This window comes from Fusarium verticillioides, chromosome 2, assembly GCF_000149555.1.
Source record: "Fusarium verticillioides 7600 chromosome 2, whole genome shotgun sequence".
Classification (NCBI taxonomy): Eukaryota; Fungi; Ascomycota; class Sordariomycetes; order Hypocreales; family Nectriaceae; genus Fusarium; species Fusarium verticillioides.
This window is the reverse complement of record NC_031676.1, coordinates 4432225-4444699: the sequence shown is the minus strand read 5'-3', so window position 1 is coordinate 4444699 and position 12475 is coordinate 4432225. Positions and strand designations below refer to the sequence as shown.

The following is a 12475-nucleotide window of genomic DNA, read 5'->3' as shown; positions in this document are numbered from 1 at the left end:
GGTACATCTTGGCTCAATTCACACCCAAGAAAGCCAACCATTTCGATTCTCTTTGACGCCCCTCGACTTTCACGTTCGTTTATTCGGTCAGTATGTCATTAGGAACAACCTGAAGAGCGAGGCCATCTCTCGTGCCACCACATCCTTCTTTGTGATCTAGATGTGTTATTTGCTGTTGAGACTTGTGGCTGAGAACTTAATCCGGCAGACAGAACTTGGTGGCTGCATTCAAGGCAGGTCGATAATGGGTTGGGGCGGTGCTCGTCACATAACACCGCTTGCTTGTCCAACGCACGAGCCATTTCAAGTCGCGGGCCCGGTCATGGTCTCAAAAAGCAACGTTTGTTCTTCGGCCACCCCACCATCCCGGACCTGCAAGCTTTCGTCACATCGCCGATCGGGGCCAATGCAATCGTGATTCACTCAGCTACTTGGAGGGGACTGAGCGAACTCGCCCTGAACTATTCGCTCTAGCCAATGAGAGCCATTTCTGAGTTCTAGCACAGGTCGAAAGTCGATGCCTGGCCAAGTTTGCCTGGTCAAATGATTGCCCGCCCAATTTTCCAACACCCAGCTTGCCTCTCTCATCTTCTTATCAACAACATCTTGGGCCGTCAAGCATTCCTTTCGCCAAAATTTTAGACATCATTCTGCTAGAACCTGTTCGCGATGGATGACAGAAAGACTTCTGAAGAACTTCCTGGGGATACTAGAAGCGCTATTGAACAGCTTTCTGATGGTGAGAACTTTCTTCTCATTACTCTGCCGCAAGTACAGGCTGCTAATTTTGTAGTCGAAGATTTCCCTTCCGTCTATCTAGCCAGGCTGAGAGCAATACTTAGGCCAGACCACGGTAAACCCATGAGCCTGCTTCAGCACCTGCAGCAGGACCCCGTCTCGGACCTTATATCCCAACGCCAGAAACCAAGAGAGTAGCTCGAGAAGCTTACTGAAGTCGACTTTATAGACCCTGCTCCTATCCTTGACCTTGAATTCGACTTGTTCGAATATAACATTGGAGAATTCGCTCTATGCACTGATAGTAAAGATACCTTTACTGTTTCGCCAAATTCTGGAGCTATGAGTGTGGACTATACGCCAGTCCTGGAGAACTCTGATGCACACCCAGGTCTACTCTCTCTCTCGAATTTGTAGACGGTTCTGATAATCTTTCTGTCCCTGAGCAAGACAAGACTGTCAAGTCATCAGGAATCAATCAACCACTTCCTTCTCTGGTAATGCCTATCGGCCAGATATCTAAAGGATATACATCAGAAAGTGGCCTTCAAGTCTCGGATGAGACTAAATACGTCCTTGTTGTCGATGCCGTCGCATCTGCGCATCCTGTCTGGCTGATTTTTGATCGAATGCTTGTGTCCAAAAACGATGAGGAGAAGGAGGGCATCCATCTAGATGCAGTTGATTCGATGTTTAGGGGATAGAGAAGAATTTTGATGCTGCCCAAGTGTTGCTGAGCATTCAAGATTGGTTCCAGTTCTACGACAAACTCAGTTTCACTCAGATTCGGGACTCATTTTTGAAAGACAGGGTTGACAGGAAAGGTCAAGGCGAGGGTCGTGACTGCTGAGGATGCCAGTGTACTCTGGAACAAAAATATCTCTGTTGACAAGAACAAATAGACTGTTCTTCAAGTGATCAAATCTTCACTACAGGGCACTAGAGAGCTAAGGGACAAAGAAATGTTGTTGCAGGCTGGAGAATTTTATGATTGACGAAGCCTTTTACCGCATTTCCATAGTTAGAAATACATTGATCCAAACATGTCCCTTTGATGAACTATTCCTCTTTCTGCGTGATCTCAGCTGTTCCCCATCACATACAGTTCAATTGTCTATAAGACTACACCAACGCCTCGGGCGGGTAACCTAGAGCTGGGGCTAACGCAAGAGCTACAATAGATATAAATATTTTTTTAAAACCCATGCTCATCTTTAATACCGTGGCTAGTACAAGTAAACGGAACTTTCGAAGCTGGAGTTGAAGATCTCAGGGAAAAGATAGTCTTCTAGATTGGGCTGTTACTTTCAAGGTAGTCTGCGCTGTATGCAGCATTTCGACTTCAAGCCGAGAGTCGGGTGTCGCAACTTCACTTCTCGCCTTGTTCATTGTAGGCCGTCTTTCCCTACCTATAGATGTAAATATCGTGATTGGAAGATGAAAGCCTCTTGAGCAAGCTCGCTAGCTTTCTGCTACCTTATCAGAGTGTAACTCTTGATGAGCCCAACTCCAAGCCGCGACGACCCCTATTGCAAAGCCCAAGCTTATGTATACCAACAAACAAGGTGAGGAAGTTTGACTTAATTTCTCTAGACGGAAAGATTTCTAGTAGGATAATCACCTCGCGCAAAGGATTGAGACGCTGGCCCTCATGGGCCTCAAAAGGGTGACTGCTGAAGAAGCTGATGCAATGGGCTGGAATGCTCCGCATCCGTCATCACAATCCATCGCTCACTAGACTGATGGCATGGGATTTAATGAGAAAACTACTACCATTGATCAGGTTTAGTTGGCTAGATCATAAAAGTAGCATTGATTCGATGGCTCAGGCTCTGGGACCGAATTGCTCTCGCCTTTCAGAGATAAGACCTGCGAGCGAGTCGGTGCTGGGAATAAGGAGAAGGTTTAGCTGCTTTGTCGACCAAGAAAGATTAATTCTTCCTTCGATAATCGCGAAATGGCCTTGAAATGCACTGATGCTTTCTCTTCGTTGTTTCACGGTAGATCTCGACGTACAGGGTTCGAGTGGCTAGGCGGCTGTTGTGAAACTCATGGCGGACCGGAGGGAATGCAAATTTCTGCTCGACCTATATAATGTCTCTGAATTCATAAGCCCTATTAAATCCTTTATTTCACTCCATCGCTTAACGCAGCTTTAGTCAAGATTGTGTGCTATTGAGATGCATACGATTTCACCGAAGGCTTCAAACAACTCTCTGATAACATTCATGATTAGCTTAACAGCTTTCTAAAACACCTATGCTACTACCAATTACTGACTAGCTCTTTTATCGTCCGATAATTTAATGTCAGACATCCGTACTCTCAAAACTCCAGGTCAAGGTGATGCATCGAGGTAGCGGCAAAGTCTCATGAGGGATGTAGCTCATTGTGCAGGAGGTTCAGAGTCCCTAAACACGTGATCTATCTAAAACTATCTCCCCCGTCGAGATTCCCAGTGTTCAAATATGATGGTCTTGGTTTCCTGGTCAATTCTCGGTAATGTGGTGCGATGGTGAATTACCTACTTTGGAACATGCTCAACGTGTCGGCGGCAACCGGCTTGAGATAGAACCGTAGTAACTATATTCCAAACCCTGAAAAGGCTGCAAGAATGCTAGTCATGGAGTACGCCGACTGTTTTTTCCTTTTTCTGAAGAAATGTTGAGCAAAATTGATGTCTGAACTTCAGGGTGGATGATGTGAAGTTGAAGTCGTTTCGTAGTTGCTTGACCACGATTGGCCTGTTCGCTGTTGCTTCCTAATGCAGTTAGTGCTGATGTCTCAGCCTCGCCATCTAGCGCCAAGCGACTCAATCCTTCGAACAAGTCACCTTTTTAGCTGTTCATTCGTCTGTTCGGCATTCTTTCTCTTTCAAACCTCCAATCATCCCGGCTACATCACAATCGCACTATGACCGCTCCAAAACCCGCTCTCCGAGGCCGAACCAAGGTGAAGACGGGTTGCGCAACATGCCGGTTGGTCAAGACTCCACCATCTCATCCTTGCAAGGTTCATACTTACCGGAAATAGAATCAGAAAGATCAAGTGCGACGAGGCCAAGCCCTTCTGTGAGAAGTGTGTCAAGACTGGGCGCAAATGCGATGGTTACGAGTCTGTCTTTAGGCCCTTCCCCAGGACGCCGCAGCCGATCGTCAAACCAGATCCAGGGCATGATAACGCTAAGGAGGAACCTCCATTGAGCACTGGCGATCTCAATCGATACTTCTCGACCAAAACGATATTCGATGTTGAGCTAAGCTGCTATGAAGAGGCAGAGCAGGTCCTACAAGCTAGCTTGACTAACGACTCGATACGTCATGCTCTGCTGTCTCTCAGGGCTCTGCGAGGAAATCTTGAGGCAAGGGACGAAGGAGATACATCCGAGACAGACGCACAGCAGAGATTGAGCTACAACTTCGGTCTTCAACAGTACAGCAAAGCTTTGACTAGCCTCGCATTCAACCTCGCATACCCCAGCCCCGAAAGCCTAAAGTCGGCACTGCTTTGTTGTCAAGTCTTGATCAGCGTTGAACAAGTCCGAGGGAACTTCTCGGCCATGGGACTGCATGTAATTCGTGGACTGGACATCCTGCGCGAGTACCGCGCCAGACCGTACTTGACCACCAATGGCCTAATACCAGCACGACATACTGGTCTGCCTGCCTTGGATGTCTTTATTATAAAGCTGTTCGCTGCGCCTTGCAAGTTCACTGAGCAACAGTCCCCAGAAGCTTCGAGCATAATGACGCCGCCAATTGAAACAAATGATCGAAAGCTGGCGCCAAACATGCGAGCGGAACTTACAAAAGTCGCGACTTCGACCATTGCACTTCTGGGGAGGACAACAAACATTCAGTCGGAGCAACAAGCTCAGCCCCTTCTTTCTGAAAAACGAGACTTGCTTGGTGGTTTGGACTCATGGCTTAGTGCTCTTGAATCTCTTCAGAAGGAGACACAACCAGGAGAGCCCGAGTCAATTTCCGATAACTTCTTGCGTATCTTATATCTTATCCTGAGAATCATTCTTCTGGGAACTTTAGAAACCTCACCAGATCTTGATGCCAAGCTAAAGGAAGAAAACAAGCAACTCCAAGGCTTAGCGAATCTCGTCAATGAACGACTGAGGGATTATGATATGCGACGGGGAATTGATGGCAGCTTAGCGACGCAATCTCAGTAGATCAATGAGTCATTAGTCTTCGCGATACTCTGTTGCTAAGTCCGACATGAATTCGTAAGCCCGAGACGCGAGTCGTGAGACGCGGCTCATCCCAGAAAAGCATGCTGACCGAACTGGCCAATGAGAAGCCGACTCTGTTGTTCAGCCCAACTGCAGACACAAGTATATAAACAAGGTATTGAACCATGAATACTGTCCTCATCACAATCAACTTCCTTCAATCGTCTAATATCAATCGAAGGTATCACTCTTATTAAAACTATCGCCAATATCATAAGCCTCCTGACGAACAACTCCCTCGACGAATAACTCCTCCGACAAACAACTCTTGCAATAACCAACTCCTACGATAATCAACTCCCGCGAAATAACTCCTCCAACCAACAACTCCTGCGGCAATCTACCCCTCTAATAAAACAACTTCCCCGGTAAATAATTCCTTTAACAAACAATCCCTCCAATAAACAACCCCTCTAATTAGCAACTCCTCCGACAAATAGCTCCTCCGATAAACAATTCCTCTGTCTCCCACCATGCACTTCCTCCTCCTAGGCGCAACAGGCCGAACCGGCAGATACGTCGTCTCCGAACTTCTTTCTCATAATCACACTGCCGTCGCTCTTGTCCGCGATGCCAGCAAAGTTTCTTCTCAGCCTGGCCTCACTGTCGTCACCGGCTCGCCGCTCTCTAAAGACGATATCCGCCGCGCTCTTACAGCTGCTCCAGGCCTGACACCATCTGCAGCAATCATAACTCTCAACACGGTCCGAAAGTCAGACAGTCCCTTCGCAGCTCAAGTTTCGCCGCCTCGGTTTCTCGCGGACTCATGCGCCAATGCATGTGAGGTTCTTAAAGAAGCCGGTATCAAGCGCATCGTCGTCATGTCCACGGCAGGTGTTGGGGACTCGTGGGGTAAGCTTCCGTGGGTCAGCAGAGCGTTCATGGGGTGGACGAACATCAAGTATGCTCTGGAGGATCACAACCTGTTGGATAAAGAGATCCGAGCAACTGGCATGGACTGGACTCTTGTGAGAGCTGTGAGACTGGACTTTGGGAAGGAGACGGACAAGAATGTCGAGACATTGGGTAGTGCTGGTGAAGGAATGGGAATGGCTGATAGTGTCTCGCCGAATAGCGTGGCGAGATTCTTGGTCAAAGTTGCGGTTGAGGGATCATTCGTGAAGGAGGCCGTTGTTGTCCGCAACTGAAGAACATGGCTAATGTTTTGTTCCCGGCATTCAGAACTGCAGGGCTTCATGCATCCTATACAATAGTAATCACAAGATCGAGGGTATTTCACATAATTACTATAAATACCATGAACAAATGTCTCATACATGCTATCTTTATGTATCATGATCATGACCACTATATACAAAGAAGTCATATCCAGTCTCCCATATAATCCAACTTCAGACACTCGGCCAAACTGCGCTTAGTACACCTTGGTAACAGGAGTCTTGATATATGGCTTCAAGCTAGTCTTGCCATTCATCTCCTCATCAATAGCCTGAACAAAAGCCTTCGCAATGAGGTCCGCAGCCTCAGGGCTAGTATGCGTATGATCCTTAGGATACAAAGAGTTAACCTTTGCATTACCCAACTTCTGATACATCTTCGTAACAGCAGCAAAGTGATCAACATAAGTAACGCTAGGGCTGTTCAGAGCCTTAGCAGCAGTGGGAACATATCCCACGAAGCGAGGAGCAGCAGGCTCAAACGTTCCAGTCTCCCATTGGTTGTTGGGCGTCTGAGAGCTGAGAATCACAGTGGCGCCCTTGGCGACGAGGGCCTTGGCGGCTTGCGAGACGTAGAAGACAAAGGTGTACACCTTCTCGCCCGTCTTGTCGGATATGCAGACTTCTGTGCCGGCGCCGGGACAGTCGGAGCGGTTGTTGTCGTTCTTTTCGGGAGAACCGCCGTCGTTGTGGCCGAATTCGATGACGACGATGTCGCCTTTCTTGACGAGGTTGACAATCTCGGTGAAGCGGCCCTCGTTGGTGTAGGAGCGGGCTGAGCGGCCGCCGATGGCTTTGTTGACGGCTGTGACCTTGAGATACTTGCCGATGTAGTTACCCCAGCCGTCAGTTACACCGTCGTTGGCTCCATTCTTTGCCATAGTGGAGTCACCTTTCATCTGGTCAGCGTCTATCCTAGTTCAACAGCAATCGCTTAACTTACCAGCAAAGTACACTGTCTGGCCAGAAACGACCTGGAAAGCTCCAGCGGCAAGGGCCGCAAGTGAAAGAGACAGCTTCATGATAACAAGTTTCAGATAAAAAACCAGCTGAGAGTATAATGAAACCCAAAGCGTCGCTCAGAGCTGTATATATCTATTTCAAGCCATGGCATTGCATCAATTAAACCCCCAAACTAACAATCCAGGTGATCATTCGTTTTACAAAACAAGGTTCGCGATCTAGACTCCGCGTTTACCTATTCAGGCGGGCTCTCCGTCAGTGCCAAGCCTGATGAAACAGGGATGTGAAGCCTTTTCCCACCATTCAGAAAACACATCGACCCCAGACCACGCCCAGGATTGGGCCGGCACTTGTGATGCAGCCGATTGATGGATAAAGTCCCGGTATGCCATTTCATTAGGGATTGACGCGGTGCACTCGGTGATCTCGGCATTGTTTCAGCGATTGTTAGTGTCAAAGTTTAAAGTCATTCGTTGAGGTACGGGAGTTGTCTCGGGGGAATGGGGACCGAACGCGGGGATAGTGGCATATCATTTCCCAATTCGAGGGGAAGACATTGGGGGAGATTTAAGCTTGGAAGGTGACAGCAAAATGCTGATTGGGACCTCGGCTCTTAGGTTGCGGTCTTCTAAAGGAAAGTGTCATTGAAAATACAGAACAATTCACATTCATCTTTTCAAGAAGGCGGTGGGATGAGCCGGGCAGATAGAAGTTCCATTAATGGCAATGGCATAGTCTCTTTGCTTTAATATTTATTTAATCTTTCTATACTTAAATAGACTTTTATAAGTATAAAGCTATAAATAATAAGTCACTAAGCTTTTTAAAATTAAAAAGAGTTTTAGTATTATTTAATAAATAAATATAAAATAATAATAAATTTTAAAGATTTTATAAAAATTGAAAGTAAAGAAATTTTATTAAGTTTACTTATAATAAATATTTAATAGAAGTTAATATATCTTTTATTAATTAAATATATATTTAAATTAAATAATTATTATAGATAATCTTAAGGCGCTGCTGCTAAGATATCTTATTAGTAAGGGATGATTTAGAGTATCTATTGAGTTTAATACTATCCTGCAGTTACTATATTACTATAGGCAAAGAGCGTAGAGATATAACGGTAGCCCATTAACGCGCATCAGTACAGACCCAACCAGTTCCTCGGCATATAGCTTTGAGTCACGAGTAAACAGCTACCTAAGTACAGATTTATTAGAGAACTGGCAGTCTGTAGAAGCTGATAGCGATATATTAGGTCATGTCATGGACACTCCTATCACGCTCGTCTTTGGCGATGTATCTGATACTGGGTTTATGGATCCCTACACCAATCCGGGGCTGAGATTTAATAGCTAAGAAAACTTAAGCTATTTGGCTTGGAACTGAATAAGGCTTCAACAAGAAGTTGCTACACTTGAGGGGATTTCCTGATAGTCTCGGGTCTATTAAGGGTTTATAAGTTGTAATTAGAATGACTTAGAAAGCCTTGGTAAACTAGGTCTAGACACGGATTTTATATACTGGCTATTGCTTTGGATAAAGCTTAGACTTATGTTTTTGAGATATCCTTGTCTTTTACCAAACTATCTATTCTATTAACATTCTTAACAGTGACATGTTCCCTCGCAACAAGGCTTGCTGACAGCATTTACAGTCAATTGCCCGTTCGCCACGTTATTTCCTGGCTGTGTAGGAACACTTCCACAAAGCTTGCAACCGTGATCGATAATCTCCTGCATGTAATGAAAAGCATCGTTGGCTGTTCCAGAAGCGCCGCTCTGGAAGAACGCACATATACTGCCTGCGTCACCTGATGTGCAAGCGACTTGGGCTGGATTTTCGGTCATTAACATTGGTGAGGTTTTGTTGGTTTAAAGATAACTCACCGCCATCGCCAAAGAATCTATCGCCCTGACCGTCGGCAATCATGTTGCCTATCTGGTCTTGAATGTTCTGGATACTGGGACCGAAAGAGAGGTTGCACAGGCCGCTGCCGCGGCAATTAATGCCCAGGCCAGCAACGGTGGAAGCAAATAGGACAATTGAGGATGAGAAATGCATGATGAGTGAGTTGAAGATGATTTCAAGTGGTGAGTATTGTTAATTGTGGTCAAGATATCTTAAAGCTGGTGAGTATGAGCCATTTTAGCATCGAGAACGAAGACTACTTATACCTCTTTGAAGAAGAGGACTAAGAGTCGAGTTATCGCCTTACCATTTTGTTCACTGTCGATCTTATGCTCATAAAGTCAGTGCAACAACTTTCGCCCGCGAAGGTCTGTCACATTTGATCCTGAACAACTACGTTGTATGCCGGCAAGTGGCCCTCGAGCACCAGAAAGTGACGATACATTCCACTAGTGACGCACTTTTGTTTTCCTTGTCGCAAGGTCATGGACTGCACGTGGATACTATAGCAGTTACGTGATTGGAACAGTTGTCTCGATCGCCAAGTAAGAGCTCTAAAGGGAAACCCGATTAAACGTAAATTGATGCTCGGCATGGAATGGACCTCGTTAAACGGTATATGTCTCTGTATGTCTTTCCAGTTGCTGCATTGCCGATCATTCACACGAATTTCCCCTTTGGCACCCCTTGACCTTGATGGGCCGATGTCCCGCAGTTCTCAGCTGACGTCAAGCTGAGATTCAGGCTCGCGGGGAAAAACACGCATTTCTCCTTTCAGCAATAGTCTCAGAGCGGGGCAATGGAGTAGTAGTTTGCGGCCGACTGGTGATGTCTTAGGTGCTATGCCTGCTAGTGATCTACAGAAAAATACGATTACCGATCTCTGAAATGCGTATACGAGGCTTAGGGCGGATAACGGGCCAGCTCGGATACCCGGATGTTGGCGGCGCAAACCTAGCGTCGAAGACTTTAGACAGAGCGGCCGCCTTAAATCTTGAACAAATGATGTCATACGCTTTTTCTCAGCTACCGGTTTAATATCCAAGACTAGCTACAAGCTATAGAATAAACAAATGTTAAACAGCATTACATACATTTAGTTCTAATTCAAATATCAATCACTATCAGTAGTATGGTTTAGCTACTGAATACTATTATATACATTAAGTTGCTAGGGTTGTCATAGAATATGTATTCATATTGTAGTCATTATCTAACAAGCTCCCTGACAATTAGGATGGCTAACATAGTTAACTGTCAACTGTCCATCCGCAACATTGTTGCCAGGTTGAGTAGGAACCGAGCCGCATTTTTTACAGCCGTGGTCCAACAGGGCTTGCAGGTCTGCAGAAACCTGCTCAGCAGTGCCGCTGGCGCCATTCTGAAAGAAGGCGCAAGTATCGCCTGTGCAGGCAATCTGCTGCTGAGCCGGATAGAAGCGGTCTCGAGGCTGGATGTTGTCGACAATTGATTTGAGGTTGATTAGGTTTCCGCTGCCGCCACCGCAGGCAAAAGAGCCGCGGCAGTTGATGCCCAGGGCGGACGTAGTAGCGGCGAGAGAGCCGAAGGAGAGAATGACAGAGTACTTCATTTTGAATGCAGTATAAGGAGTTGTCTGGTGGTATTGATAAAGCGTGTTGAGTAGTAGAGCTGTGAGTTTCTGCGTTATTGTCACGAAGCAGTGGGCACTTGTGTAGGTTTATAAGTTCTGCTAGCTATATCTGGTGCTCTTGACAGCTTCTATCTACTACGTCTTTTCTGCCTATAAACTTGAATTGCCTATCTAGTCAGTGAGTGGAACTATTGTGATGCTTATTGCATTGTCGATCACCTGGAAGGACTCAAAACTCCACACCACCCGGAACTCGGCTTCACATAATCATCACGGCCCACCTCAACGCTTTGACAATTAGTCAAAGTCAAAGACGTCAAAGTGGGTTCCCCAAAGTGTCTCACATACCAATTGACCAAGGATATTACAGCGATCGACGCGTGCCGTTTTACGAACTTCCCTTTTCTGTAAGACCATAGCAAAGCTGAATATTGCCAACTGTAAAGTTGTAGAAGATATCATCATGATGGCCACGATGCATCCCATCATTACTGTATAAGGAATATCGCAGACTACAGGAATCGGAAAGCCCGGCTTGCCTGATCAGGATCTATTGGCAGGGTTCGAGAAGCTGGCCAAGTTGAATCGGCCGCCGCAGGAGTTTAGGCAAACAACTCATGTTGAGAACTGAGTCTAGCTATTAATCTGAAAGATCCCTCCTCTACCTAACTATAAAGCTTCAACTATATAAGTTAACTTTTCAGCCCCTCGGCGGACACCATATCATCAAACTGCAGCAACTCTCAGAACTATCTCTACAAATACCTTTACATTAACCAATTTATCCTTTGTTAGAACCCTTATATCATAAACTTCATTATGCATTACGCTTTGGCTATTAGCGCTCTTCTCTCCACAGCTTCGGCACTGGGCATTAACTGCCGAGGATCTGGCTTTTGCAACATCAACAACGCTAGCTTGAACGATGTCTTAACTCAAGCAAAGCAGCTAGTAGCTCGCGGACAGGGTGATCACTTCTGGCCCGAGCATGGTATGTCCACAGCAACGAAATACAGTACATTTGGCTAACAGAATCCAGTTCAAATTGCTTGTGCCTCAGGCCAATACGGCTCGATCTGTGCTTTCTTCCAGAATGGTGCAAGTGGCACTACGACCCGGGCTATCGACTTGATCCAGGGCATCATTGACCATGGATGCACTCAGTGTGGCAGCATTCCTACGAATCCTGGCAACAACGTTGATAGCGGGGAGCTGACAGTAAACTATGTTCAGAATCCTTGCTGTAACGGTAACTGCTACTGCCCTGTTTAACAGTATAAAGAGTGGCCAAGTATTAGCTATTAAAAGAGAGATCAAGTTAAGCTCCAAGTACTACAACAAGACCCGAAAACTGGCTTATCATAAACTTCATCAATTCCAAACACGTTTACCAATCCCATCCAATAAAATCCCTGCTAATTCAATTCATCGTAACCATGAAAGAGCCTCACCCCTTAATAAACCTCTATGAAACAAAACGAGCACTTTTCGCAAAAGACTAAATACCCCGCCAATAGCAGCCTCGACATTTGAAACACCACCATCCTTTTCCGTTAAGCGCTTCCTCTTGCAGGGATCATTTCCAAAATTCTAGATCCACTGAAGGAACAAATGTTGATAGATAAACCTCACTCGCAGGTTTTGTAACACAAAAGGTCTGAGGTGAGACTATCCTTGTAGAATGTTCCTTGCTTTGGAGGGAATTTTTCCGGTTGGTGTACGTATGTTCATGTTTATCGGACATCAAGGCGTATTGCATCAGACCCGCTGATCATCGCGGTACGAAGAGATATATAGGATCGCAATGTTCGCTGTAAATTGATT

The 12475-nt window shown here is 45.9% G+C and overlaps 6 protein-coding genes across 8 annotated transcripts; 3 read left to right on the top strand and 3 right to left on the bottom strand.

The window, feature by feature from the left end:
• The first annotated feature begins 3617 nt into the window (after positions 1-3617).
• Positions 3618-4946, top strand: FVEG_15287 (hypothetical protein). The gene is made up of 2 exons (XM_018904411.1): positions 3618-3716; positions 3772-4946. Exons 1-2 carry the CDS (start codon positions 3652-3654, stop codon positions 4919-4921), a joined length of 1215 nt encoding a protein of 404 aa, XP_018747582.1. The 5' UTR covers positions 3618-3651; the 3' UTR covers positions 4922-4946.
• Positions 4947-5454: 508 nt separating this feature from the next.
• Positions 5455-6212, top strand: FVEG_03521 (hypothetical protein; the record flags this gene model as incomplete). Its single annotated transcript, XM_018891120.1, has 1 exon — positions 5455-6212. One exon carries the CDS (start codon positions 5455-5457, stop codon positions 6127-6129), a length of 675 nt encoding a protein of 224 aa, XP_018747583.1. The 3' UTR covers positions 6130-6212.
• A 144-nt stretch (positions 6213-6356) lies between these two features.
• On the bottom strand, positions 6357-7181 carry FVEG_03522 (hypothetical protein; the record flags this gene model as incomplete). Its single annotated transcript, XM_018891121.1, has 2 exons — positions 6357-7051; positions 7103-7181. The coding sequence occupies 2 exons, from the start codon at positions 7179-7181 to the stop codon at positions 6357-6359; spliced, it is 774 nt and encodes a 257-aa protein (XP_018747584.1).
• Positions 7182-8556: 1375 nt separating this feature from the next.
• FVEG_03523 (hypothetical protein) lies at positions 8557-9764 on the bottom strand. 3 transcript variants are annotated; one of them, XM_018891122.1, is made up of 3 exons: positions 9347-9764; positions 9018-9250; positions 8626-8962 (listed from the first exon to the last, which is right to left on the bottom strand). In XM_018891122.1, the coding sequence occupies exons 2-3, from the start codon at positions 9190-9192 to the stop codon at positions 8736-8738; spliced, it is 402 nt and encodes a 133-aa protein (XP_018747585.1). In that variant the 5' UTR covers positions 9193-9250; positions 9347-9764; the 3' UTR covers positions 8626-8735. The 3 variants fall into 3 exon arrangements, with proteins under 3 accessions (XP_018747587.1, XP_018747585.1, XP_018747586.1); XM_018891123.1 differs by having other exon boundaries at positions 8652-8962; positions 9018-9257; positions 9347-9599; XM_018891124.1 differs by lacking the exon at positions 9347-9764 and having other exon boundaries at positions 8557-8962; positions 9018-9332.
• A 400-nt stretch (positions 9765-10164) lies between these two features.
• FVEG_03524 (hypothetical protein) lies at positions 10165-10760 on the bottom strand. The gene has a single exon (XM_018891125.1). The coding sequence runs from the start codon at positions 10628-10630 to the stop codon at positions 10253-10255; it is 378 nt and encodes a 125-aa protein (XP_018747588.1). The 5' UTR covers positions 10631-10760; the 3' UTR covers positions 10165-10252.
• Positions 10761-11287: 527 nt separating this feature from the next.
• On the top strand, positions 11288-12081 carry FVEG_03525 (hypothetical protein). The gene is made up of 2 exons (XM_018891126.1): positions 11288-11642; positions 11691-12081. Exons 1-2 carry the CDS (start codon positions 11471-11473, stop codon positions 11921-11923), a joined length of 405 nt encoding a protein of 134 aa, XP_018747589.1. The 5' UTR covers positions 11288-11470; the 3' UTR covers positions 11924-12081.
• Positions 12082-12475: the final 394 nt, after the last annotated feature.